At 42.7% G+C, this 24,093-nt stretch overlaps 1 protein-coding gene across 3 annotated transcripts in view; it reads left to right on the forward strand.

Moving 5' to 3' along the window:
* LOC148018824 (mitochondrial import receptor subunit TOM40-1-like) overlaps positions 1-24,093 on the forward strand; it is a 47,645-nt gene that overhangs the window by 21,155 nt on the left and 2,397 nt on the right. For all 3 annotated transcript variants that reach the window (XM_087701610.1, XM_087701608.1, XM_087701609.1), the window contains exons 4-11: positions 8,829-8,910; positions 8,996-9,095; positions 9,176-9,271; positions 9,794-9,844; positions 9,950-10,015; positions 10,899-11,000; positions 11,111-11,179; positions 11,289-11,372. In XM_087701610.1, the coding sequence (XP_087557736.1) occupies positions 8,829-8,910; positions 8,996-9,095; positions 9,176-9,271; positions 9,794-9,844; positions 9,950-10,015; positions 10,899-11,000; positions 11,111-11,179; positions 11,289-11,372 (650 nt within the window). The remainder of the gene's footprint in view (positions 1-8,828; positions 8,911-8,995; positions 9,096-9,175; positions 9,272-9,793; positions 9,845-9,949; positions 10,016-10,898; positions 11,001-11,110; positions 11,180-11,288; positions 11,373-24,093) is intronic.

Below are 24,093 nucleotides of genomic sequence, written 5' to 3' on the forward strand. Positions count from 1 at the left end.
TTCTTTGATTCCCTCTATTCAGGTGCCGATTCTCCCTTCCTTTCCGAAGGAAGATAAGTTGGATGGTTTCAACTATTCCCTCTGGTCATGCAAGGTGGCCTGCATTCTCGATACATTTGACCTTTGGGAGCTTGTTTATTCACCCATCGACCGTCCCCCCGTGGATTCGTCCGATGGCACCTCTCTTGACCGTGCAGCCTTATGGGATCGGCTCAACTCTCGAGCTCGTTCCTTTCTTTTTATGAGTCTCCATGATTCTGTTCTTGTACATGTTTACAGGTTACAGACCGCGGCGGAAGTGTGGACGAAGCTTGCGTCTTTGTATCAGCACAAGACATTTGCCCACAAGATTTTCTTGGAGAAGAAGTTGCGGATGCTCAGTCTTGATGGTTCTCCTTCCATGAAGGAGCACATCACGAAGATGGAGGATATGCAAGGCGAGCTAGCCTCTCTTGGTCGTCTGATATCGTCTGAGGATATGGCGATGATTTTGTTGACTCAGCTGCCATCACCCCGTTATGATGTCTTCTACACCAGCCTCATCACTTCGAGGATCCGTGAGACACTCCTATGGGAGGAGCTTTCCCCGCTTGTCTTGGAGCATGACGAGCGACTCAAAGAGGTGGGAGCCAGTGGCTCCACCAAGGCATTTACGGCCGGCACAGGTGGTGGCAAGAAAAAGAAACAAAAGAAGGAGAAGGCCAAGGACAAGAAGGAGGAGGACAAGAAGGATGCGAAGGAGAAGAAGCCCAAGTGTCCCCATTGTGGGAAGGGCACTCATCCCGAGGAGAAGTGTTGGCAGAAGTATCCCCATTTGAAGCCTAAGGAGAAGGACTCGAAGGCGGGCCCAGCCACAACAGAATCTGCGTTTGTGCATGTCTTTGTTGAGGAGGATACAGCCCTAGCTTCTACCACACAGGAGAAGCCTTGGCTCGTCGACAGTGGAGCATCTTCACATATGACCTTCCGTCAGGATTGGCTTCAGGATCTTCGTTCCAGAGGGGGTACCGTCACCATTGGTGACAATTCTACAGTCCCTGTTCGAGGCGTGGGGACTTTACCTATGTTTTCTGACACGCGGTCTTCCTCCGCCAAAGTTCTCTATGTTCCTGATTTGGGTTTTAACCTATTATCTGTGCATGGCCTTACTCAGCTAGGTACCCGAGTCATTTTTTACACAGGATGCAGTCACAGTGGAGGATGCTTCTACAGGTGATGCTCTTTGGATAGGTACACAGGAGGGTGGGCTTTATACGCTCACAGCCTTGGCTGCGCGGACTTCCCATGAGCTTGGGCTGCTTTGGCATGCTCGGTATGGTCATTTGAACCTCGATTCTCTTCGGCGGGCTTCTAGGAGGAAGATGGTGGAGGGACTTCCTGATTTCCCTCCTCTTCACACTTTGTGCCCTAGCTGCTTGAGGGGCAAGCAGCACAGGCAGCCTCACCCTCAGGTTGCTTCTAGGAGGGCTACTTCTCCGCTTGAGTTGGTTCACACCGACCTTTGCGGACCTATGGGCACGGCCTCCCTTGGGAAGGCCAGGTATTTGATGCTGATTGTGGACGACTTTAGTCGTTATGTGTGGCCTTATTTCTTGGAGTACAAGAGCGAGGCGTACTCCCGTTTCTGTGAGTGGCAGGTGTTTGTGGAGACCCAAACAACTTCCAAGGTTCGTGGCGTTCGAGCTGATCACGGTGGCGAGTTCACTTCTCACCTTTTCTCTCAGTTTTGCAGGGATCATGGTATTCGGGTGGAGTATTCCCATCCGAACACACCATCAGTGAATGGTGTGGTGGAGCGTGCGAATCGGACCATGGTGGAGATGGCCCGATCTATGCTGGAGCATAGGAGTCTTTCTCATTTCCTTTGGGGTGAGGCGGTGGCTACAGCGGTGCATATTCGCAACCGCTCTCTGACTTCGGCGTTACAGGACATGACTCCGTATGAGACTTTCTTTGGGAAGAAGCCTTCCGTGTCCCATTTTCGTATCTTTGGGTGCGATGCTTTTGTCCATGTGGACAAGAAGAAGAGGAAGACGAAGTTCGACTCTAAGTCGAGAAAGCTTATCTTCGTTGGTTATAGCACGACCACGAAGGGATATCGGCTCTACGACCCGACGACGCGGAAGGTTAAGGTGAGCAGGGATGTGATTTTTGATGAGGCTTCGGCCTCTGAGGATCCGATTGATGGTCCCATTTCAGATGTTTCTTCGTCATCGACGGACACCACCCCACCTCCCCCCCCCCCTTCCAGGATACCCCTTAGCACCCCCCCTATTCCTCCTCCTTCGGCTTCCCTTTTCCCTTTGGTGGATGTGACTCCGTCTTCTACGAGCTCTTCCATCTCCACTTCGGGATCTTCACGGGATACACAGCCTCCTGGCTTTCTTGTGCAGGGGAAGGAGGATCATGTCTACAGGCTGCGGAAGGCTCTTTATGGCTTGAAGCAGGCTCCTCGTGCTTGGTACCAGCGGATTGACCGCTTCTTTCTACAGAGTGGCTTTGCGCGCTCCGCTTATGATCCCAACCTCTACTTACGGGTTGTGGATTCTCTTTCTGTGTTCCTTATCTTGTATGTGGATGATCTTATCATTACAGGGAGCGACACTCAGCAGGTGGAGCATACTCGGTCCATTCTTCAGCAGGAGTTTGACATGACGGATCTAGGGATCCTTCACTTCTTTCTAGGCCTGGAGATCTATCAGATGGCACAGGGCATTTTTATCTCGCAGCACAGGTACATCTCCGAGCTTCTTTCGGAGTTTGATATGGCTGCGTGTCGGCCTATCTCATGCCCCATGGATCCAAAGTCCAAGCTTTTGACAGCTGGAGTTCCCCTTACAGATGCCACTCGTTACAGGTGCCTTGTCGGCTCTCTTATCTGGCTGCTTCACACTAGGCCGGATATCTCTTTTGTGGTGGCTTTATTGTCTTCTTTTATGCAGACTCCTACCCAGGATCACTGGCAGGCAGCCTTGCGGGTTCTTCGCTATTTACAGGGGACTCGATCCTTCGGGATCATGTATGGAGATGGGATTACTCTTTCTGGATGGAGTGATTCTGATTGGGCAGGTGATGTGGATTCGAGACGATCCACTATAGGTTATGCTTTCACCCTTGGATCCGGTGCTATCTCTTGGAGCAGCAAGAAGCAGCCTACTGTGGCCCTTTCTTCTACAGAGGCTGAGTATCGGGCCCTATGTTCGACCGCTATGGAGGCAGTTTGGCTCCGTCGCTTACTGGCGGAGATTGGCTTTTCCCAGACCGGACCTACGGAGCTGCGCGTGGATAACCAGAGTGCTCTTGCTTTGGCCAAGAACCCGGTGTTTCATGCTCGCACGAAGCACATTGAGGTTCAGTATCACTATGTTCGAGAGCGGATCGTGGATTCGGAGCTGGTGGTGGTCTATTGTCCTACGGCGGCCAATGTAGCTGATCTCTTTACGAAGCCTTTGCCTCAGGCTTCTTTGCTTCATCACATGCGGTTCTTGGGTCTTCAGACCCTCCCAGGATCTGAGAGGGGGTGTTAGCCTGCTCTTTATCATTCTCAGTCTGTCATCTCCTGGTTGTGAGCTCCTGTCAGAGTCTGACAGGAGACAGAGGAGCTCTGTCAGTCTTTTAGTGGCTGTCCTTGTCAGTCTGCAGCCTTTGGGAGTCACACAGCCCATACTGGGCTGTTATTGTGCAGTCGGCCCAGTTTACTGGGCAGGTTGGCCAGATCTGGCCAGGTCGGCCAGATTTGGCAGGTCGGCCAGTTTACTGGCCTGGGGGCTATATATAGCAGTCCCCCCAGTCATTCCGGCATTGTATTCTGCAGGTTCAGCACTGTCTCCGTCATCTCCGTCTCCGGCATTGGTGCTGCCATTGCTTCCAGTCTGTTCTGGTGCCCTCACTGACGCTCCGGGCTGCGTGCAGGGACTGCTCTGTCCATTTCAGTGTATTCAGCATTCATCTCAGTCAGTGCAGACTTTCTTCCTTCATTCCCTGCTTTCTCTCTCCTCTCCTCTGTGTTCGTGTTCTTCTTCCGTTGCGCACTCTCACATCTTGAAGGCCCTACATCTTGGCCAATAGCAACACTTTAAGCTTTTTGTCCATGGTTTGAGCCTTGTTGAAGATCAACATTGCATTTCCTTCATTTCCATGTGAATGTTTGTATTGAGAGGTGTCATCACTGCTTGATTCCATCTCATTGTATGAAGACATTGTTGTAATTTCGTAGTTGAGAGCAAAAGCTGGCATTAGCACAAAGCTTTGTTTTGCAATCAGGTGGCTCGAGCCCTCCAAATCAAGGGATTGAGTGGTATTCCGGCAATGGAATCATGAAACCAACCTTCCTCTTCGGATAGGGTGATAAAACCTGATCAAGCATTTAATTACAATAATTAATAAATGAGCATTAATCGAAATGTACACATTAGCTTAATAATAGATACCTAGTTGGCCCTAAAACTGGCGCCCCTTTCGACATTTCTTTAACTTTGATTGCTAATGGACAATGTACAAGTTGAGATTCCAGAATCTCCTTTTTGATCCAAAAACCCCTTGCTTTACATACAATCAACAAGCAATCTAGGCCAATTACCCCTTGATCTTCACCCAGAACTTGCACAATGGAACCATCAACCAGCCAAATGCTGCCACAATTTACAATGGATGGGTTGGCATCTAAAATCCTTGTCAATTCAATGATTTTCAAGTGTTGATTTTAGTGTATGATGCCTTCTCCTATTGGCATGGGTTCCACTGTGACTGACAAACCCTAATTTTTGCAAAAATATAAGGATTACAGGACAAATATTCTTGTTGTCCACCTAATGTGGCTCCACCTTACATGACCAAACCAAGTAGTTTGAATCATTAAGCAGGTCTTCTTTTGGGCAAAGAAGGGAGTACGAACACTCGTATAGAGGGTACCATGGATGGCATTTTGAGGCCAGCAGAACGGACCTTTTGGGAAACATGGAGAGAATGGGGAGGAGAGGTCTCCCGAACAAATTGGCTTGATGACTTGCGTTCACATTTTGTGCACTAATCTCGCCGTCATTCAGAGGAGTGTAAAGAATGCTTCTCATTTGTATCATCAAAGCCATGAAACAGTTTGTAAAACATCTTTGATATCTTGCAAGATACCCACAAGAAATTTGTGTTTGGTTGAAGACAGCCCCAAAATAGGAGGAAACGGCTTTAGGATCTCAAGGAAGTCGATGTAGAGGGTTTGCTTGGTGGAGTAATATTGTTGCCTATACAAAAGATGGTGCGTTTGTTGAGGAGATCTGTTGCTTGACAAAGAAACATGTGTGCTTGCTGCAAAAGACAAGACTGATTGAGTAAGCCTATTGTCTCCAATAGGAGAGGACTAAGTATAAAGCTGCATTTTCAGCAAAATGCTGTTGTAGCAAGGCTGCTTGGTAGCCTGGAGTGGTCTTCTCTGCGAGAAATCAGCTATTTCTCTCTCAGGCTTTGATACCATGTTAAAGTGCGCAATGGAAAGGAAACATTAACATAGAGACAAAGGCATGGACATAGATTGCAAGAAAAGAAGAAAGAAATCTGTATAGAACTAGGAACAAATGCTGAATACAAAAGGAGGATTGATCAATCCTTGCGCATAGTCTTCAACGTCAATGAGGGCACTAGATTAGGCCAATGATGATGGCAGCACTGAAGATACAAGAAAATGACAGAGTTGGAGTGTGGACTTGCCAAAGGGAAGATTGAAGGATGTTAAGGACTAGCCAGCCAATTGGGGGCTATGTATAGCCAAACCCCTAATACATTGGCTGATCTGCATTTGGGGCCTAAAATATGGCAGACTAGCATTTAATTTTTTAAAAATTCTCAAATGGGCACAGAAAAATTCTGGCACATGTGGATAATATCCAGCAAGTGAAGGCAGACCGATGTATGCTTTAATTGCACAAGAAATGCGCAAAAATGTCAACGGGAGGAGAAAATGCATTCAAAGGGGGTGGAACGGCGTTCCCTTTCTACTATGCATGGTATATCTTGGCAAAAAGCATTGGCAATTAGTGAAGGGTATCATGAGATACCTTGAGGGCACTAAGGATTTGTATATCTACTTTGGTAAGCAGAAGTCATTTGTTGTTGGCTTCATGGATGCAGACTGTGCTGGTCATCTTGACTGCAAGAAGTCCACTGCAAGACATGTGTTCATGTTCAAAGGGGGAGCAGTCTCTTGGATATCCAGGTTACAAAAGTGTGTTGCATTGTCTACTACAGAGGCAGAGTATGTGGCTGCCAATTGAGGCATGCAAAGAGGCTTTATGGCTTTCACGTTCGGTGAGAGAGCTTGGCATTACAAAGATTCCTATCCTCCATTGTGACAGTTAGAGTGCTATCATTCTAGCACGGAATCTTGTCTTTCATGCAAAGACAAAGCACATACAAGTGAAGTATCATTTTATCAGGGATGTACTTGACAGCAAGAGCATTAAGCTTGTCAAGGTATATACAAATGATAATCTTGCAGACCTTCTCACGAAGGGTCTTCCAGCAAAGCGATTTGCTCATTGCCGCTAGATGATGGGGGTTGGATAGTATATGTGTACTTAGTTGATTACTTTTCTCTACATTCAGGCATGTTTCCTTTAGGTGGGAGGTTGTTGGAAATAAAGGCTCACCATGCCTTTTACGGTGTTCAGGTGTGCACACACCCTTACACTTGTACTATATATATAACCCAAAGTGGTACGCGGCATTGTACCCACACATTGAGTGTCGTGCTCTCTCTTTCTGCTCACTCTCTCTATTGTGAACTCTGCACTAAACCTGATCTGCACTCTATCTCGATCCTTGCACAACTACCATCAGGCATGTCAATAGCCTCTCGGACTCTGTTTTCTATAAAGAAGGTAGTGGTCTTTGGGCTAGACTTTGGTGGATCATGGAGAGGAGGCGGACTTGCTATTGTGTGGAGACTAGCTGTGTATAGTTCCCATATACTTGGTTATGTGATGGGTGTGATTGGACAATGCCCTCTAAAAAGCCACCAAGCCTCTTTAGAGCTCTAACTCAAGAATAGCTGGTATAAGTCTCTCTCCAATTGGGCTAGGATCTCTTCTTTTGTTGTACAAGACATTTGATGATCTGTTGTGCTTGCTTGTGGGGTTCAGACCATTAGCTTCATACACAGAGTATGTGACATGTATCCACATAGAGTACCTAGGAAACCCTTCAAGGCCTTTTTGACATGTAGCTCAGGTAGGACATGAGAATTCATGGTATGCATATATCTAGCAATGGCTCATAGGATATGGGATTGACATGAACCACCTGCCCCTTTTTAGTATGATCCCGACTCCCCCTCCATACACCTCTCCCACACCAAGAGGAATTTGGTCATGTGATAGGAACTTTACCAGCTGTACATGTAGCACACATGGATGTCACCTGAGCAGCCTCTTCCATCAAAGATGTACTATAGGGATCACTTAATGAGGACTATAGGGGATGGCTTCATTGTGAGACTTGGATACCTAAATGTATACATGCCACATGAGATGCGAGTAGCTATTGGCCAACTCAGAGTATCCTCTCATTAGCTTGAGATTGAGATTGGGAGGGCAGCCCACATCCTTAGAGCTGAGTGGATCTGCAGACTATGCCATGACAAGGTGGAGAGCAAGGAGCACCATATCTGCAGATGCAGAGCCTATAGTACAGTTTGAGCTAGATACCCCATGCTATCTTGATGAGACACCCCCCTCAAACTAGTCATGGAGTCCGGAGATGAGTGGTGCCTAGGCCAGTTCTTAGTTGAGATTCAAATACTCCGCACATCATTATTATAGGCAGGCACCATACAGAGAGGGGGATGTTAGTCACTGCTTACCGATTTCTAGATACTGACTTGACACACAACAGCCACAGGGAGAGGGGGACAGACCAAAGAGCCAAGGAGATCAGAGCAGCATGCCAACTACAGATGTAGGGATACGCCACATAGATGCTATGCAAGAGAGATGAGGCAGATCTGTCCGCGACATGAGCAGCACATGACAGATAAGGAATCAGTCCAGATGCTACCCCTGTACCATTTCATCAGGGATGTATGACATACTATACCCACGGATCTTGATTGGGTGGAACTAGATATCTGTATATCATTCAGCCATAGAGCTAGACATGTACTGCTTGCTCCTCCTAGTGTATCCCTACATGGGCATTATTTTGTCTTGTACATCACATTAGCTTCTTTTCACAACATAGCATTGGCCACCTTTTAGCACGTCACACTTGGATGTCTAGTGATGATCAACATTGTACATGGTTTTGCCTTATAGGTTGATGTTGGCCTCAAAGACGTCAATGTATCTTTCATTCATTCTTTCTTCACACACATGGAGCTCCATGTGCCATAGCCAGCTGGTTCTCACTTCCTTGGAAGGCCATTCTAGGCTTGTGTGTCCAAACCATACAGCAAAGTCTAAAGTCAACTTTGAATGCCTATCCTAGCATTGCATTCATTGGATTTGGCATTATAACTATTTGGAATAGCCTTGTTGCATGGCATTAGCAAGGGATATTTGTACCTTCTCATGGAATTGTCTTGAAGCAATCTGGAATCTCATCGCGGACTAACTATTATCAAGAAGACTGTATATTTGCATTTTCTTTTGGCAAGGGCCCTTTGCAAAGGTAAAACCATTCCAAAGGTAAAACTATTGCAAAAAGGGACCTTTTACTAGAGAATATGTTTAAGTGGAACCTTTGTAATATTGCTATATTGGCATTGAAAGCCTCTTTTTGCAAGAGACACATGGTAACCATCATGTCTACTGATTGAATTTTTGTTTTCCTGGTAATTGCAGTGTCATTGAAGCCAGAGCTATTTGAAGGGTTACGTTTTGATTTTACGAAGCCGTTGAATCAACGCTTTTCGCTGAGCCATAGGCAAGTGAGCACTCCCATCCCATCATTTGCATCGAGTGTTTCTCCCTTGTGTAAAGTTCTCTAACTTGCTCATGTTTTGCAACAGTGTCTTCATGGGAGCACTTGAAATGCCCTCACAATCCCCGGAGACATTTAAAGTTCCTGCTGCACATTATGAGTTCGGTGCCAACTTTCTAGATCCTAAGGTAGAGCTGCACATGTTGGGAGATTGATTTCAATACTCATTGCTTACTGGACTAAATGTTTTCTTTTTGGAATTTTGCAGTTCATGCTTATTGGAAGAATATTAACAGATGGTCGGATGAGTGCAAGGGTGAAATATGATGCTACTGATAATCTCACAATCAAGATAAATGCTCAGGTCATCTATTTTTGTCTGTTCTGTTGCACAATTTAATCATAACAAGCACAGTAAAAGTTGGCAATTGCAGTGGGTTACCATTTGAGCATTAAATGTAAATTTTAGTTTCAGTAGGTTCTGCTGCTATGGCATGGTTGCTTGTCCTTCCACTGGTTGAAGGAAGAGCCCCCCTGTCCCGGAAATCCTGCAATATCTCTTTGCAACACCACAAGGAGTGCAACTGCATACTAGGCTGAAAGTTAGGGGAGGGTTTCTGATGGATATTATTATGTTTTCCCTGCAGTTCTGTTTGCCTCTGTGGATCCCTTGTTAGCATTTCAATTTCATTTTCCATCTACTTGTTGTTGTGCTGTACATGGGGCATGTGCTGATGCCATGATGATTTGAAGGCTTGCTTGTTTGTGGGTTTTTTCTTCTTTTATTGCATTACAGTTTCAATTGCTTTTGCATCATGCCTTGTTTTGATGTAACAACTGTTTATTTGTAGAATGAAAGTGAAAGTTCTTGTGTTGTGCTTGGCAGCTCACCAATGAGCCTCATTTCTCTCAAGGAATGTTCAATTTTGATTATAAGGTCTGTCCTATACTGTATCAATTTCACTTTATTGACCCTGCTTATTTTTTGATGTTTTCCTTCCTTGATTGTACATGCTTATGCTTGCAACTGCTGTTTTGACAGGGCAGAGATTTCCGCACTCAGTTACAACTTGGCAATAATGCTTTTTATGGTGCCAATTATATTCAGGTAGTATCCTTTACCTTCTTTCACTTTGCCATCTGTGTCTCCTTTATCAGTTCGCTGTTTTCTCTGTGTGCTTGTCGAAATTGGGACTACCTAAATTCGGACGTGGATGGTCATTGCTGTCGCACAGAGCACTGATCCTATAGACCAGTAATGGTTAATCAGTTTAACTTCAAAGTGAGAGGGTGAATTGAGAGAATAGGTGTACGGGTTAGTAATGTTAAATAGGTTAGAATATGGGAGTAAGTTCAGTTAAACATATGTTGGAGATCTCTAAAAGTTGTAAAAGGTCACTCCTATTTACAGTGTTTGCTTTTTGTAGTGTGGTGAGCAAGCACTTAAATTATCTGTTAAGGTTTTTAGAGGTTGTCAGAAGGAAATCCTTTTTATAGTGTTTGCTTGTTTGGGTGGGTTTGCAAATTTTTAAAGATCAATCAATCAAGCAAGGTTTGGTGATCAAATGCCAAGCTCTATCAAATTGTAAGAAAACCTTTTCATTTCTATCAAGCTAACATGCAAATAAGTTTTTTATATTACTTCAGATGGTAAGTGGTTTACGTCATTTGGTGTTTTGATATTCAGTGGTGATATGGTGACAGATATATTCTTGAAATTGTGCCCTGTACAGACTTGTTCCCTACACTGTAATCCATCATGCATTTTGCAAAACTAGCTTATACTTGCAATAAATTTGAAGAAAGATAAAGCACAGTTGTTTGTCTTAGCTGCCAAGAGGTTGTACATCTTGGTATATGTTTGAAATTTATTCTAGTATATCTTGGTACACCATTTAAAGTTACATTTTTCTATCTTCAAGCTTACAAACTAGATTTTGCACTATGCATTTATGAAGCGGATCAAACCTTGCACATTGTTGTTTCAACAGAGTGTATCTCCACATCTGGCACTCGGTGGTGAAGTATTTTGGCTGGGTCATCAGAGAAAGTCTGGTGTTGGTTTCGCTGCACGATACAACACAGATAAAACGGTGATCTCCTACCTTTTGGCTGGATCATTAGAGAAAATCTGGTGTTGGTTCTGCTGCACGATACATTACTAGTAGTACCATAAATTTTGAGCCTGGACCTGTCTTTGCAGATTATGACTGGCCAAGTGGCAAGTACAGGGCTTGTTGCTATGAGCTATGTCCAAAGAGTGTCTGAGAAGGTGATTTTAATCAGTGCAGTACCAAGGAACTTTTAGATAGTGATGCAGCAGGACATTGTATCTAATTGATTTATATATGAGTGTGGTCTAAGTCTTGTTGTTCCTACAGGTATCCCTGGCATCTGAATTTGTATACAATGTCTCTACCAAAGAGGCCACAACAACAATGGGGTATGACTATTTGCTGCGCCAGGTATACACTCGAAAACATATTAAACTCCACTTGTATGCTTTCTGGGTAAAAACTTGTATCACTGTCAAGTTGCTGTCTTTGACCGAATTGTGTTTTCAATAAGGTAGTGTCAATAGAAACAAATTACATATGGTCATACTTATTTTGATGGAACAAAATGGCATCTTTATTGTTTTGTACAGGGATCATTAAAGCAAGGAAAAGTCTGAATTTTTGCAACAGTCTGTACCAGAATCCAATGTTGAACAACATTCTTAGCTAGTCCAATCTAATTATGTGGATGTAAAGTGCATTGATGACTTTGCTGCATGTTATGCATGGGATTCAAATGTACAATCTGAATTATAGGAATAGTCTAAAGAGTGTTGCACAAATTTTGTAGTGACTGAAATATTTGAAGCAAAAGGTTGCTGTTTACTGCAATCAGATACCAGAAATTAAAAGTGTTTTCTAAGATGAAAGGTTTGTCTGTCGCAAGTGGAGAGGAACTAACTATTCTTTAATGTGCTGTACAAGTTGTGAAATAAACTATAGCACATTAGAGATGAATACTGTAAAGAACTCAGAACTACATGCAATTAGAAGTTCTAATATTTTAGACTTGGAACCACTTTCAAGCTTTGATACCTTAGTGAAACAACTGTGTTTTGTATGTGCTTCTTAAATAATATTACAATGCAGGGAGCTTTTATCGAGACCTGAAACCCTTGAATTAATTTTAAGTACTATCTTAGCCTCTTGGCCAAGGTAACCGTGAAATGTTTCACACCCAAAAGGTTGCGTTTCAGTGTGAAATGTCTGACCCTTGGGTAGGTCCTTAGTGAAGCGCCACATGAAATGGCATAATAACACATTTAAATTACATATGTTCAGCAAGTTTTTAATCAGAAATTACTTTTTCACCTTGGAGTGAAACAGTTTTGCAAAACGTTGCATACTGAAGTGTTTCGTTAGTGAAATGTCAGGCCTGAAACGTGTTTCATGGTTACACAGTTTTGCAAACTGTTGCATACTGAAGTGTTTCATTAGTGAAATGTCAGGGCAGAAATGTGTTTCATGGTTACCGTGCAGTTGGCTGTACAATATCTTAGCAGAGCTAGTTCAAGGTTTGTTAAAGAACAGTTTTGGGTGGTGATATTTTGGCCAAAAGTTTGTTGCAACAAATCAATTATTCCTAGCTGGATAAAATAGCTGCTCATTGATGTGTATAGAGAGATTCCATTTTGCCAGTTGAGATTCAACTTCTACAAAAATGGTAAGTTTTCGTCAGCTGTTAGAGAAAGGAATGGTTTCTGTCAGCCATTCACCTGCTCTTCCTTGTAACTGACAAAATGGAAAGGCTACATCATGTGTAAGGGCTAACAGCTATCAAGCTTTGAATGCTTGGATAAATGGACTGGAAATGGATGGCTTCTTGAGAAGATGTCCATGTGTCCTTCTAAGGATGGGGTGTTGTGTATTTGCAAATTCTCTAGGCCGAAAACAAATGTGTATATGAATTGCAGGCTTTGTTCATAGCGATGTGTGTTAGCTGATGCAAACACAAGCATTGGGAGGTCATCTGTTATTTTTGACAGTCGTTGATGATTTTTAGAAACTGGGGGTATGCCTAGGTGTATCCTTCAAAGGTAAAGTTTGATGTCTTGCGAATTTTCAACATTTTGTTTCTAATGAGTCGGATAACAAGTTGCAGACTCCCAGATCAGGCTTTTTTTGGGAGGGTTTCATGGAGAACAAACGGCCATACAACAGTATGCTTAATTGAAACTGTCCTTGGCATGACCCTTTTGTGATTAAACACATTAAATTCTTAACAAATGTGTGCACACCTGTTAATTAATTATCCCATTGGTTTACATGATAGTTTACCAGGGCATTATACTCCACGCTCAGCAGAATACAGCAGTTGAAAGGGGAAATAGAAGGCTCATGGTGATGACATTGTGCACGTGTGCTTAAGTGGCCAACGTTTGTTATCTGTACAATCCTACATCGTGGATTGTCAACAAGTATGCAATATCTAATGAGAATTCAGTGCAGCCCATGGTTGAATTTAAAACACAGCACCATACACTCCTTGCGAAATGGAGTGGATGAAAGGAAAAATAGAAGTCTTGGAGATGGCACAGTGCATGTTGAAAGACAAAGGGCTGCCTCTTATATTATCGTTACAAGTTATCATTTGTACTTGGATGTGCAATCATCAATGTTTGTTTGATTGGCCTATGCTCATATACCATAGGAGCTGTGTGGCAATCTTGATGATTATGCAGTGAGCTATAGAAAAGAGAGAAAGGGCTATCATTTGTACACTACTATGATATGGAGGATTCTTGTAAGTGAGGATGTAATATTTAATGAGCATTTAGTGCAGCCTTTGGTAACACAAGTGGATGCAACAATGGAAGCATAGAAGAATGCTGAAATAAACTGCTGAATACAAGAAAAAAAGAGAGAGAAAAGAGAACACAAGAGCATTGTAAAGGAGAACTTAGAGATATGCTTGGGGAATGGAATCCATAGGCCTCGAGACAATCACATAGAATAGTAAGTCACTGGCTGCATGGGCATTGGCAGTGGCTTCCTCTCTCCAAATGGATCTGCACTGGAATTTGCAAGTGGTGAATGATAATTGATGGAGGAGGGAGGTTGAATATAAAGGCCAAAAATATGCCAATAAAGTGATCAGGTTGGCCAACAATAAGTGCCCAAATTACCATCATAATGACAAATAAAAAATTACGTAAATAGCACTAAAATGCCTAGTCTAGTGGAACACATATGCCTAGACTCACTCATAAGCTAACTAGATTGCTAACTGTCAGAGTGCAACGAATGCAGAAGCGTACGGATAGGACTCAAAGACAATGAGCATGAGAGAATAGGAGAGAGAACAGAGGTAGAAGAACATAGAAATATGCAGTCCATGAATGCTGAGATGAAGAGGGCAGATGTACAAGGGCTATCAGTGTATCTTCTTGAGCCCGATCTTTCCCACCAACCTGCAATGACAATTGAGGAAGGGCAGGCTGAAATGGGCTATATATAGCCAACAAAAGAGAGGAGAAATATGGCAGGTTGGCCATCCAAATTTACCTAACTGTCGCCAAATTTGGCCGACCTGTCAAATCTAGCTAAATGCTACAATAACGGGCCAATTGAGCAGCTGCAATAAATGTGAAAAATACTAGCTTGCCTACATGGCCTTGTCTTGCCTACGAAACCTGCTTGGATAATACTGGTGATGGCTAGAAACACACACACAATGGATTATGGCACAATGCAACCATCCTCTCCCATGGATGATGGGTCACCATTCAAATTTAAGAATTTGAAATCTCTCTCTGTCTCTGTCTCTCTCTCTCTCTCAAGGGTAAACCCTAAATCCCAAAGCACTCTTCCTTTCTATAAAATCTCCCCTTTTCCACCATCTCATTCATCCTTTCAAGTTCTCCACCCCTCCTACTTCTTTCAAGCTCTCCATCCTTCCCTATAGCCTCTCTCTACTCCCTCAAGCTCTCTACTCCTTCAAGCTCTCTACTCTTTCCACTCCTTTTTTCAATCATCTCACCCTCCACCCATGACCCTCTACCTCTAGGCTCTCTCTATACATCATCAATGGCACCCCCTCTCCATGAGGCCTTTTGCTTGCATTGTGCCTACTTCGAATGAGTGAAGGAGAAATCCAACACTTCCAAGTGTCTATGCAAGTATTGCCCAAAGCTCCAAATCTCATTCATCACTCGCTTTCTCATCTATCTTTGCAAATTAGGAGGGGAGGCCACACCATGCCCCAGTATTCTGATGATGTCTATGAAGATTGGCGTTAGAAATACTTGTCGTTGAAGCGACGCAAAGGCCTTTCAAGGGCAAGTAAGGAGGTGATCTCTCTCGATTATTGTCTTAGATGCGAAAGACGGTCCCTCTTCAACTATCTCGATCTCCTCCGTTGGAGGAGCCTCTTCTATCCCATCTAGAAAAAGCCATTTGAGTGGTGCATCTATGTCCAAGAGACATGTTGGGTGTAAAGTTCCTTCGTCTTCGAATATATAGTCATACGGGTGTGAACACACCCTTATTGTACCCTAACATATAAATACATTCTTTTATTCTTTGTGTACCATCAGGATCTGGTACATCCATTTCTGCGTTCACTCTCTCTAACTCTCAGCTCTTCAACTCGCGCCTTGATCTCGATCTCCATTGCGCACTCTCTTCTCTTCAAACTGGTATTAGAGCATAGGTTTTGGACGCTTCCTGAGACCAAGGTGCAGTCAATTGACAGGTGACAGGGCTAACGTCCAGCAAGCAAGCCCAAGCGGAAGCTGTAACTAGCTGATGACCAATGACAAATCCAGTGGGCGATAGGAGATGAGTAGCGAGCAGCTCAGCAGGTGCCAGTAGCAGGTGCACGTGATAGTCCAATGGGCAGCAGTAGGCGTGCAGTGGGCGCGACCACCAACGGGGAGTAGGCGCAACGGGCAGTGGACAATAGGTGCAGTGTGTAATGGGGACTGCGCAGCGTGCAAAGGGGACCAGCGGACGGGTGTGTGACAAGGCACGTGTGGAACAGATGCCAGCGGGTAGTCAGTCACCCTACCCGCCTGACAGGTCAACGAACCTCGGTTACTCTGTTTTTCCTTAAATCAAAAATCTTTTTCTTCAAAATCTCCTTTGAATTTCCTCTTGTCTTGACGGGGGGTTCACGCGTGCAAGCACAGTGCTCAGATTTGTGCAGATTTATGCCGAGAAAACTAGGGCTTTTTAGTTGTAGTGTTGTTCATGCATAATTGAGGCATCTGCGTAAAAAATTGCAGACATTGTGCGCGTTTAAATTGGGGATTTCACCAAATTTAATGAAATTTTGCTCATTTGAGTAAAATTTCTCAACATTGGACCCATAAAATTTGGGACTTTCACTGTATTGGTGAAATTTTGTTCAGCTGAATCAGATTGGCTGACATTTTTGCACACTTGAACCTGGAAGTTTTGGGGCTTTTGCACAATTTTGTGAAATTTTGCTAAATTTGCCCGTTTTATGCTCTCAGAACATGTATTTATGCAAATGGGGCAGATTGGTCAGTGAAATTTTGGGGCTTTTGCCGAAATTTGTGAATTTTGGCAAAGTTGATGTGTGAAATGCACTTTGGGAATATTTGCTGAAGCAATCTTGTTGCCATAAGCAAAGTGATTTGAGCATTTTTATCTCCCGCTTGTGCGAGTTTGGAGAAATTGCAGAGATTTGTTGGTGTTTTGTGTATTAGAAGTTGATACGAGCACATATGTATGCAGTACAGATGTTGGACAGCTCCCATTGAGTTGATGTATTGCTGATTATTTATGTTGCAGCAATCTTAGTGATCATTTGCAGATCTGGGATTGTTGTAGATGTATTTTTGGTGATATTGTTGAAGTGGGAGTTACCTGGCAGTGATGTATGCATTTAATGTATGCTGAAATTGCAATCATACTGCTGAAAGTCATTCATTCTACTGTTGTACGTGTACTTGGACTGAATCTTGCTATTATTTACTGAAAATTTGGGCTGAAATAAGCTGAATATTCAGCTCATTTTTGCTGTCATAAATTGCTGCATTGAATTTCTGGTGTATTGCTGAAAAATGACTGCAAATGCTTCTAGAAGTAGTGACACTAAATCCCTCTTTGAAAAGTAGGTTTGAAAAGAGAGGTACTGTAGCCAGTAAAGGTAAAAGCAGAAGCAAAAGCAAGGGTAAACAGTAGGATGCCACATGCTATCAGTGTGGGTGTAAAGGGCATAAAAAGCCCGATTGCCGGTACTTCAAGAAAGGGCAAGAAAGAAAGAAACAATAGGGTAAGAAAAAGAAGGATGATAAGAAAGATGATGACAACTCTTCCTTAAAAGAAGTTGTGAAGGTAAATATTGTATCTGGTGTGGTCATTGAAGAGCTTCCTGACACTGAAGAGATACTTGTTGTAGCCTCATGTAATGATGCAGATATTCATGGCAGCAGCTGGTGATATGCACATAACCAAAAAGGAGGTCATTGATGCCTTACTTTTAGCTCACGATGGGCTGTTACAATTATGGATAGTGGACAGCAGTGCCACTTTTCATGTTACCCCCTCTTTGGATTCATTTTTTGAATACACTGCAGGTTGCTCATGCTTTTGTTATCACACAGAAAGGGCTTTAGTTGAAAGCCATAAGAACAGATGATGGGGGTGAGTATGTCTCAAATGAATTTAACAAGTTTTGTGAGATGCATGGCATTAAGAGGGAGTTAACAACCCCTTATAATATTGCATCAAATGACATGGCTGAAAGATATAATCACACACTTTGTGAGAGAGTCAGATGCATGCTGTCCACAACTAATCTCCTGCAACAATTTTGGGGAGAGGCTCTTAAAATTGTAGTTCATGCTCTTAAAACTGCAGTTCATGTACGCAATCACTCTCCCAATCATGCATTGGAAAATGGCATTCTTGAAGAGGTTTGGTCTGGCAAAACTGCTTCATATGACCATTTGTGTGTCTTTGGTTGTGATGCCTTTGTGCATGTACATGTGGAAAAAAGGACCAAACTAGACATGGAATTCATCAAGGGCATCTTCTTGGGATATGGAGACGAGGGAGAGATGGGTTATAGAGTTTGGCTTCCTTAGGGCAGGAAGATAGTATGCAGCCGAGACATAGTATTTAATGAGGCAAAGTTGCTGAAAAATGCTACACATGGTGATCTTGATAAAAAGAAGGTTAAATTTCAGCGTGAACAGCCAGCCATTCAGCAGCCATTAGCTGAAAGTTTTGTCCCTTTTCATACTGAAAATGAGCAGCAACCTATTGTGCTACAACCAGAAGATCATGGACAGCAAATAGATGCACAAGATGAAATAGGACAGCAAGAAGAACATGCTGAAAACAGATTACAGCAGCAAGAAAATGCTGAAAATCAGCCACTTGGTGATGGTGTGCACATTCCTCAGGATGTAGGTTCACTGCTTGATAATACAGATCATTGGGTAAGAAGGTCTACGTGTGTCAAAAGGCAGCCACAGAGGTTTCAGCCATCTTTGGATATCATTTTGTTGACTGATGAGGGTGAGCCTCAGACATTTAAAGAGGCACAGTCATGTGAAAACAAGAGAAAGTGGGACCTTGCTATGTAGGAAGAGATGAAGTCTCTATATGCAAATAACACATGGGAGCTTTGCCCAGGGATAGGAAAGCTATTCCAAATAAATGGGTTTACAAAGTTAAACGTATTGATGGAAAGCCCAAGTACAAGGCACTGTTGGTTGCTAAGGGCTATACATAGAAGGAAGGCATAGACTTCTAGGAGGTCTTTTCACCAGTGGTGAAGATGACTATGCTCCATGTTTTGTTTGCTCTCACTGCATCCTTGGATTTAGAGTTGGATCAGATGGACGTGAAGATTGCTTTTCTTCACGGTGACTTGGATGAAGAGTTGTATATGAAGCAGCCAAAAGGATTTGCTATTTCAGGAAAAGAGCATTTGGTTTGCAAGCTGAAACACAGTTTATATGGGCTGAAATAAGCCCCTAGACAATAGTACAAAAAATTTGATAGCTTTATACTCAGCCATTGGTTTTAAACGCAATCATGCAGATCACTTCTTATACACTAAAAAGGTTGATGATGGAAACCTTATTGAGTTGGTTTTATATGTGGATGACATGCTCATTACATGACAGCATAAGAGTACTTTGAATGCTCTTAAAAGGCAGTTGAGTTTAGCCTTCTCCATGAAAGATTTGGGAGCAGCTGAATACATTTTTGGCATGCGCATTAAAAGAGATAGAGAGCAACGTTTGTTGTTTCTCTCATAGGACAAGTACATTAACAAAGTACTTGACATGTTTAATATGGCTGATGCTAAGCCTCTTGGTATGTCTTTACCGCCACACACAAAGCTTAGCAAAGATGATTGTCCTAAGAATGATGCAGTTACTAGTGCCGTGAAGGGTATACCTTATGCATCAGCTTGTGGATCTTTGATGTATTCCATGGTTGCAACTCGCCCTAACATTGCTTATGCAATGGGAGTTGTTAGTAGATTCATGTCTAACCGTGGCAAGCCACGTGGGGAAGCTGTGAAATGTATCCTCAGATACTTGAAAGGTATACAAGAAAAGTGCATATGCTATGGAAAGGGTATACTAGAGTTGCAAGGATTTTGTGATTCGAACATGGGAGGAGATCTTAACACTAGAAAATCTACCAGTGGGCATGTTTTTACTTTGGTTGGTAGGGCTATTTGTTGGTGTTCAAGATTGCAAAAAATTGTGGTATTGAGTACTACAGAAGCTGAATATATTTCAGCCAAAGAAGCTTCTAAGGAAGCTATTTGGCTTGGCCGTTTGGTCAAGGATTTTGGTCTTTCTTCACGTACCCCAGTGTTTGGTTGTGATAGCTAGAGTGTAGTATGTTTGGCTAAGAATGCCATGTTCCATGCACGTACCAAACACATAGATGTTCGGTATCACTTCATTCGGGTCTTGTCACATTGACTAAGGTCAAAACCTAAGATTACCTTGTAGATGTTCTCACTAAGTGTCTTGCAAAGGCTTAGCATGAGCATTGCATTCGTTTAGTGGGAGTTGGTTAGCTTAAAGGTATCACTTCACACCCTTATTGTATCCTAACATATAAATACATTCTTTTATTCTTTGTGTACCATTACGATTTGGTACACCTATCTTTGTGTTCACTCTCTCTAACTCTTAGCTCTACAACTTGTGTCTCCATCTCGCACTTCATTGCGCACTCCTCTCTCCTTCAAGATAAGCCACTCTTGCCTAAGCAATAGGGCAAGTTTTCGGTCCCCTCTTCTTTATCAAGGAGAGGCAAAGGCAAGCGAAAATAGAGATTGCATGCAGAGTGCGATCTCTCTTTCTGTATTCTCAAAGTGGATTAATGGAAGCGGATGGTGAAAGCCATTGCTGCCGTTGGTTCATGTAAGGGATGGTACGGTGTCACGTACAATAACGTGCGACCAAGAAACGCTATGAGGAGAGAGAGAGGTTTGATAAGTCCCTTGAGCCCGTGCGTGTCGGTTGGGTAAAGTATGGATGCTCTATTTTATCCAATGGATGGAGTGACGGCAAAAAAAGGGGGATCATCAACATTCTCGTCTCTTGCCCACTTGGCATATACTTTCTACGAGCAGTGGATACGGACACAAGGGGAAGAAGAACCATAGGCTTGTTCATGTATTGGCACATACGACAAGCCGTCATTGAGGTAATGCTTTTAAGTCCATTATTTTGTAATTTCTCTTTTCTTTTAACCTTCCAAATTTATTCTTATTTCATCGTGTATAATCTTGTAGGTTGGGTTGTAAAATGTGGTACAAGTTGTCACGGACAACGCCTCGAATTGTGCATCTATGGGGTGAAAACTTGAGGCCGAGTTTTCGTTCATAGTATGTACACCATGCGTTACACATTGTCTAAATCTTCTTATGAAAGATATAGGGAAGTTGGAGTGGATAGCGAGGATTGTCAACAATGCTTACATAGTCATTGGCTTTGTCAATTCCAAGGTCCAAGTTCTTGTGATTTATCGCTCATACTTAGACTTGGAGTTGAAGAAACCCTCGAAGACTCGGTTTACGATCATGTGGCTTTTCCTTGAGCGTCTCTATGACGTTTGCAATAAGCTACAAAAAACAGTTGTATCAAATGAGTTTAAGAAATGGCTTGAACGAGAGTCCACATCATGCCAAGTGAAAGCAAAGGCCGTTCAAAGGCTTTGCTTAAAGGAGGAATTTTGGATGGATGTGAGGGGCATTATCATTGCCGGCACTCCTATCTACAAGGTGCTTCCCATGATAGACATGGAGGGGGCTACTATTTGCCTCCTCTATTATCTTATGGCGGATACGATGGAGGAGATATAATTATCGACCATCTTGGATGAGGAGGTCTTTTCTTTATGGTATTGTTTTTGTTTCTTTTTAGACATGGAGGAGGCTACTATTGACCTCCTCTATCATCTTATGGTGGATACAATGGAGGAGATACAATTATTGATCATCTTGGATGGGGAGGTCTCTGTTTTATGGTATTGTTTTTGTTTCTTAAGAAAAACGATTCATGTTTTATTTTTGTTTTAGAATCTACATTTCATATTGTCTCATACTTTTTCTTTTCAAATTTCACCTCTAAATCTTTCTCTAAATCTCTACTATCTTATACTTATTGTAGTGATATCTTGGATACCACACGTAAAAGAGATGATATTCTCTTTTTGACAAAGAAAAGATGGGAGTGGATGAAGCGACCCATGCATGGGTTTGCGGGACTCTTGTATCCCGCCTTCAAAAAACCCTCTCTCTTCATGGATACCAATGCCCTTGCCAATCATGATACTTTTTTTTCAAAGGCTTTGACCTAAGAGCACCGTGGTGTCTTCCTCCAAGAGCTTATTAATTATAGTGATCAAAGGGATACCGCTTTCGCATCTATCATTTGTTGGAAGCGAGAATCATTGGGAAGCTGCTTTTTGGTGGGAGTCATTTGGCTACCAATTACCTCACCTCGAAAGAGTGGCCTTACGCATTCTTGCACATGTTTGAAAATCTTTTCTCATTTTTAATTTAATTCTAGTTAAAACTTATAACTTGCAAGTTTAAAGTTTAAATTTACTTTTTTTGCACATGGTTTAGGATTGTTCGTGGGGTGTATGTGAGAGGAATGGGTCCGCCTATTCCCTCATGCATACCAAAATTCGTAATAAGCTTAGCATACGACAATTGGAGCGACTAATTTATTGTTGCTTCAATTTAGGCATGCTACGTAATTAACATGAGATGCCTATAGCAAGACATGTATCGTATATTCAATTTTTATACTTTTTAGTTCATAACTTTATTCATAGATTATGAAATATATTTAAAGAAGTTTCATTTGTTTAATCTAAGTTATTTATTCTTTAAATGTATAGATAAATGTGGATTCACTCAAGCTCTCCGCTAGTACACTTAAAAGTGTGACTTGTGAGAAAGACTTAGAGGAGGAGCAAATCTTTAGGGAGCTTTACTTGGAGCTCGAGGAGATAGAGTGGCGGGTCTCTCGCACTCAAGCACGGTGTGCCCGTGTTGTTATTCGCCCTTGCATCGGTAGCGATGGAGCTTTCACTTCGGCATCCACATCGGTTGCCTGTGATGCTTGTGGGACCCTTAGATGCTACATGAGGCGTGGGAGTGGTTCGAGAAGTACTCCTAGTTTGTCCTAGGAGGACATACCTATCATTGCTTCTTACCTAGAGTTTAGAGAGCTTGAGTATGATGACGAGGGCAATGTCATTATTGAGGGTGATTTTGTTGAGGAGGGTGATGGCTCCTCAAGCGGCGATGAGGATGCTTCCACCTTCGATGCCGAGAGTGATATGAGCACCTAGAGTAATCATGTATCTTGATTCGGATTGAGCCATAGATAATGGCTTTTATCTCAATTCATTTTTGTATACTTTCTGTATGAGATTGCACATCTGGCTCATAATAAAGTTGTTGGTTTCATTATTCATGCTACATAGTACACTCTCAAGTCTTGTTCCAACTCTCTTTTGCGCTTTTGACTTGAATCTCCAAGTTTATGTTTTAACTTTTAAGTCCAAACATTAAGCATAGACTTAAAAATATATGTATTTTTTCTTTCGTCGGACGTAACATTGGACGTAGGTCGAAGATTTATTAGTCCGATTAGTATCATACTAGTATCGGACTGTACTAATTGGATGCCATCGGACGTGACAACCCTGATACAGCCAGCAAAGGAGATGAGAAGTATGCAGATCAGCCAGCCAAATTTGGCCGATTGCTGTCAAATTTGGCCGACCTGCCAAATGCTGCTATAACTGGCCGATTGAGCAGCTGCAATAAGTGTGAAAAATACCAGCCTGCCTGCATAGCACTGTTTTGCCCATGAAACCTGCTTGGATACTGGTGACAGCTGGAAATAATACCCAAACTGATAGGAAAAATGCCAAGTGCCCTTGGAGAGTACCTCTGAGAGAATTGACTTCTCCAATAGTAGTGTGAGAAATGCTAGTCCCGGGGATGACTAATCTCTAACACTAACATATGGCTGACTTTAAAACACAGCAATCAATTGAAAATTATGACATGTTCGAGGGATTTTGAGGTGTTACTATCGACGAAGTTTTTGACTCAAAATCAGATTTGCAGCAATAGGTTAGTGTGCTAAATGCTCAGTTCAGTGAGTCTGTTGATACAAGGATGTGGATCATGCAGTCGATGAAAACTTTAAGATTTATGGGAAGGACCTCTAATGCCCTGCTGGGCGATCACAACTTTTTAGGCCGATCACAACTTTTCAAGGTCACATCAGATGGTGGAATTGGCAGTAGTTTGTGTTGAGACAGAGGCGTAACACTATGTAAAGTCAGCCGGATGATGAGGAAGAGGCCACATCCAGGAAGACTGCCATTCAAAATGTGATTGCTATGGCTGCATGTGTACGAGCAAGATAGAATGACTCCACTCTTGAATGGCGACGTTCCTGAAGAGGTGTGCTTGGTTCATCCTCTAGGTTTTGAGATTACAAAGGATGGCTATTCATAGACCTGCCCCATCCTACTCATGCAAAACGCAAAGGGCATGTTTACATAACAATCTAAATATTTGCAAGGACTGTTAGAGCAGTTTTGGTTGCAGGTTGCAAACCTATCGCGAATGGTAATAAATTGTTTGATG

The sequence above is a fragment of the Lygodium microphyllum genome, chromosome 20 (genome assembly GCF_053477565.2).
Source record: "Lygodium microphyllum isolate KBCC chromosome 20, Lygodium_microphyllum_v1.1.10, whole genome shotgun sequence".
Lineage (NCBI taxonomy): Eukaryota > Viridiplantae > Streptophyta > Polypodiopsida > Schizaeales > Lygodiaceae > Lygodium > Lygodium microphyllum.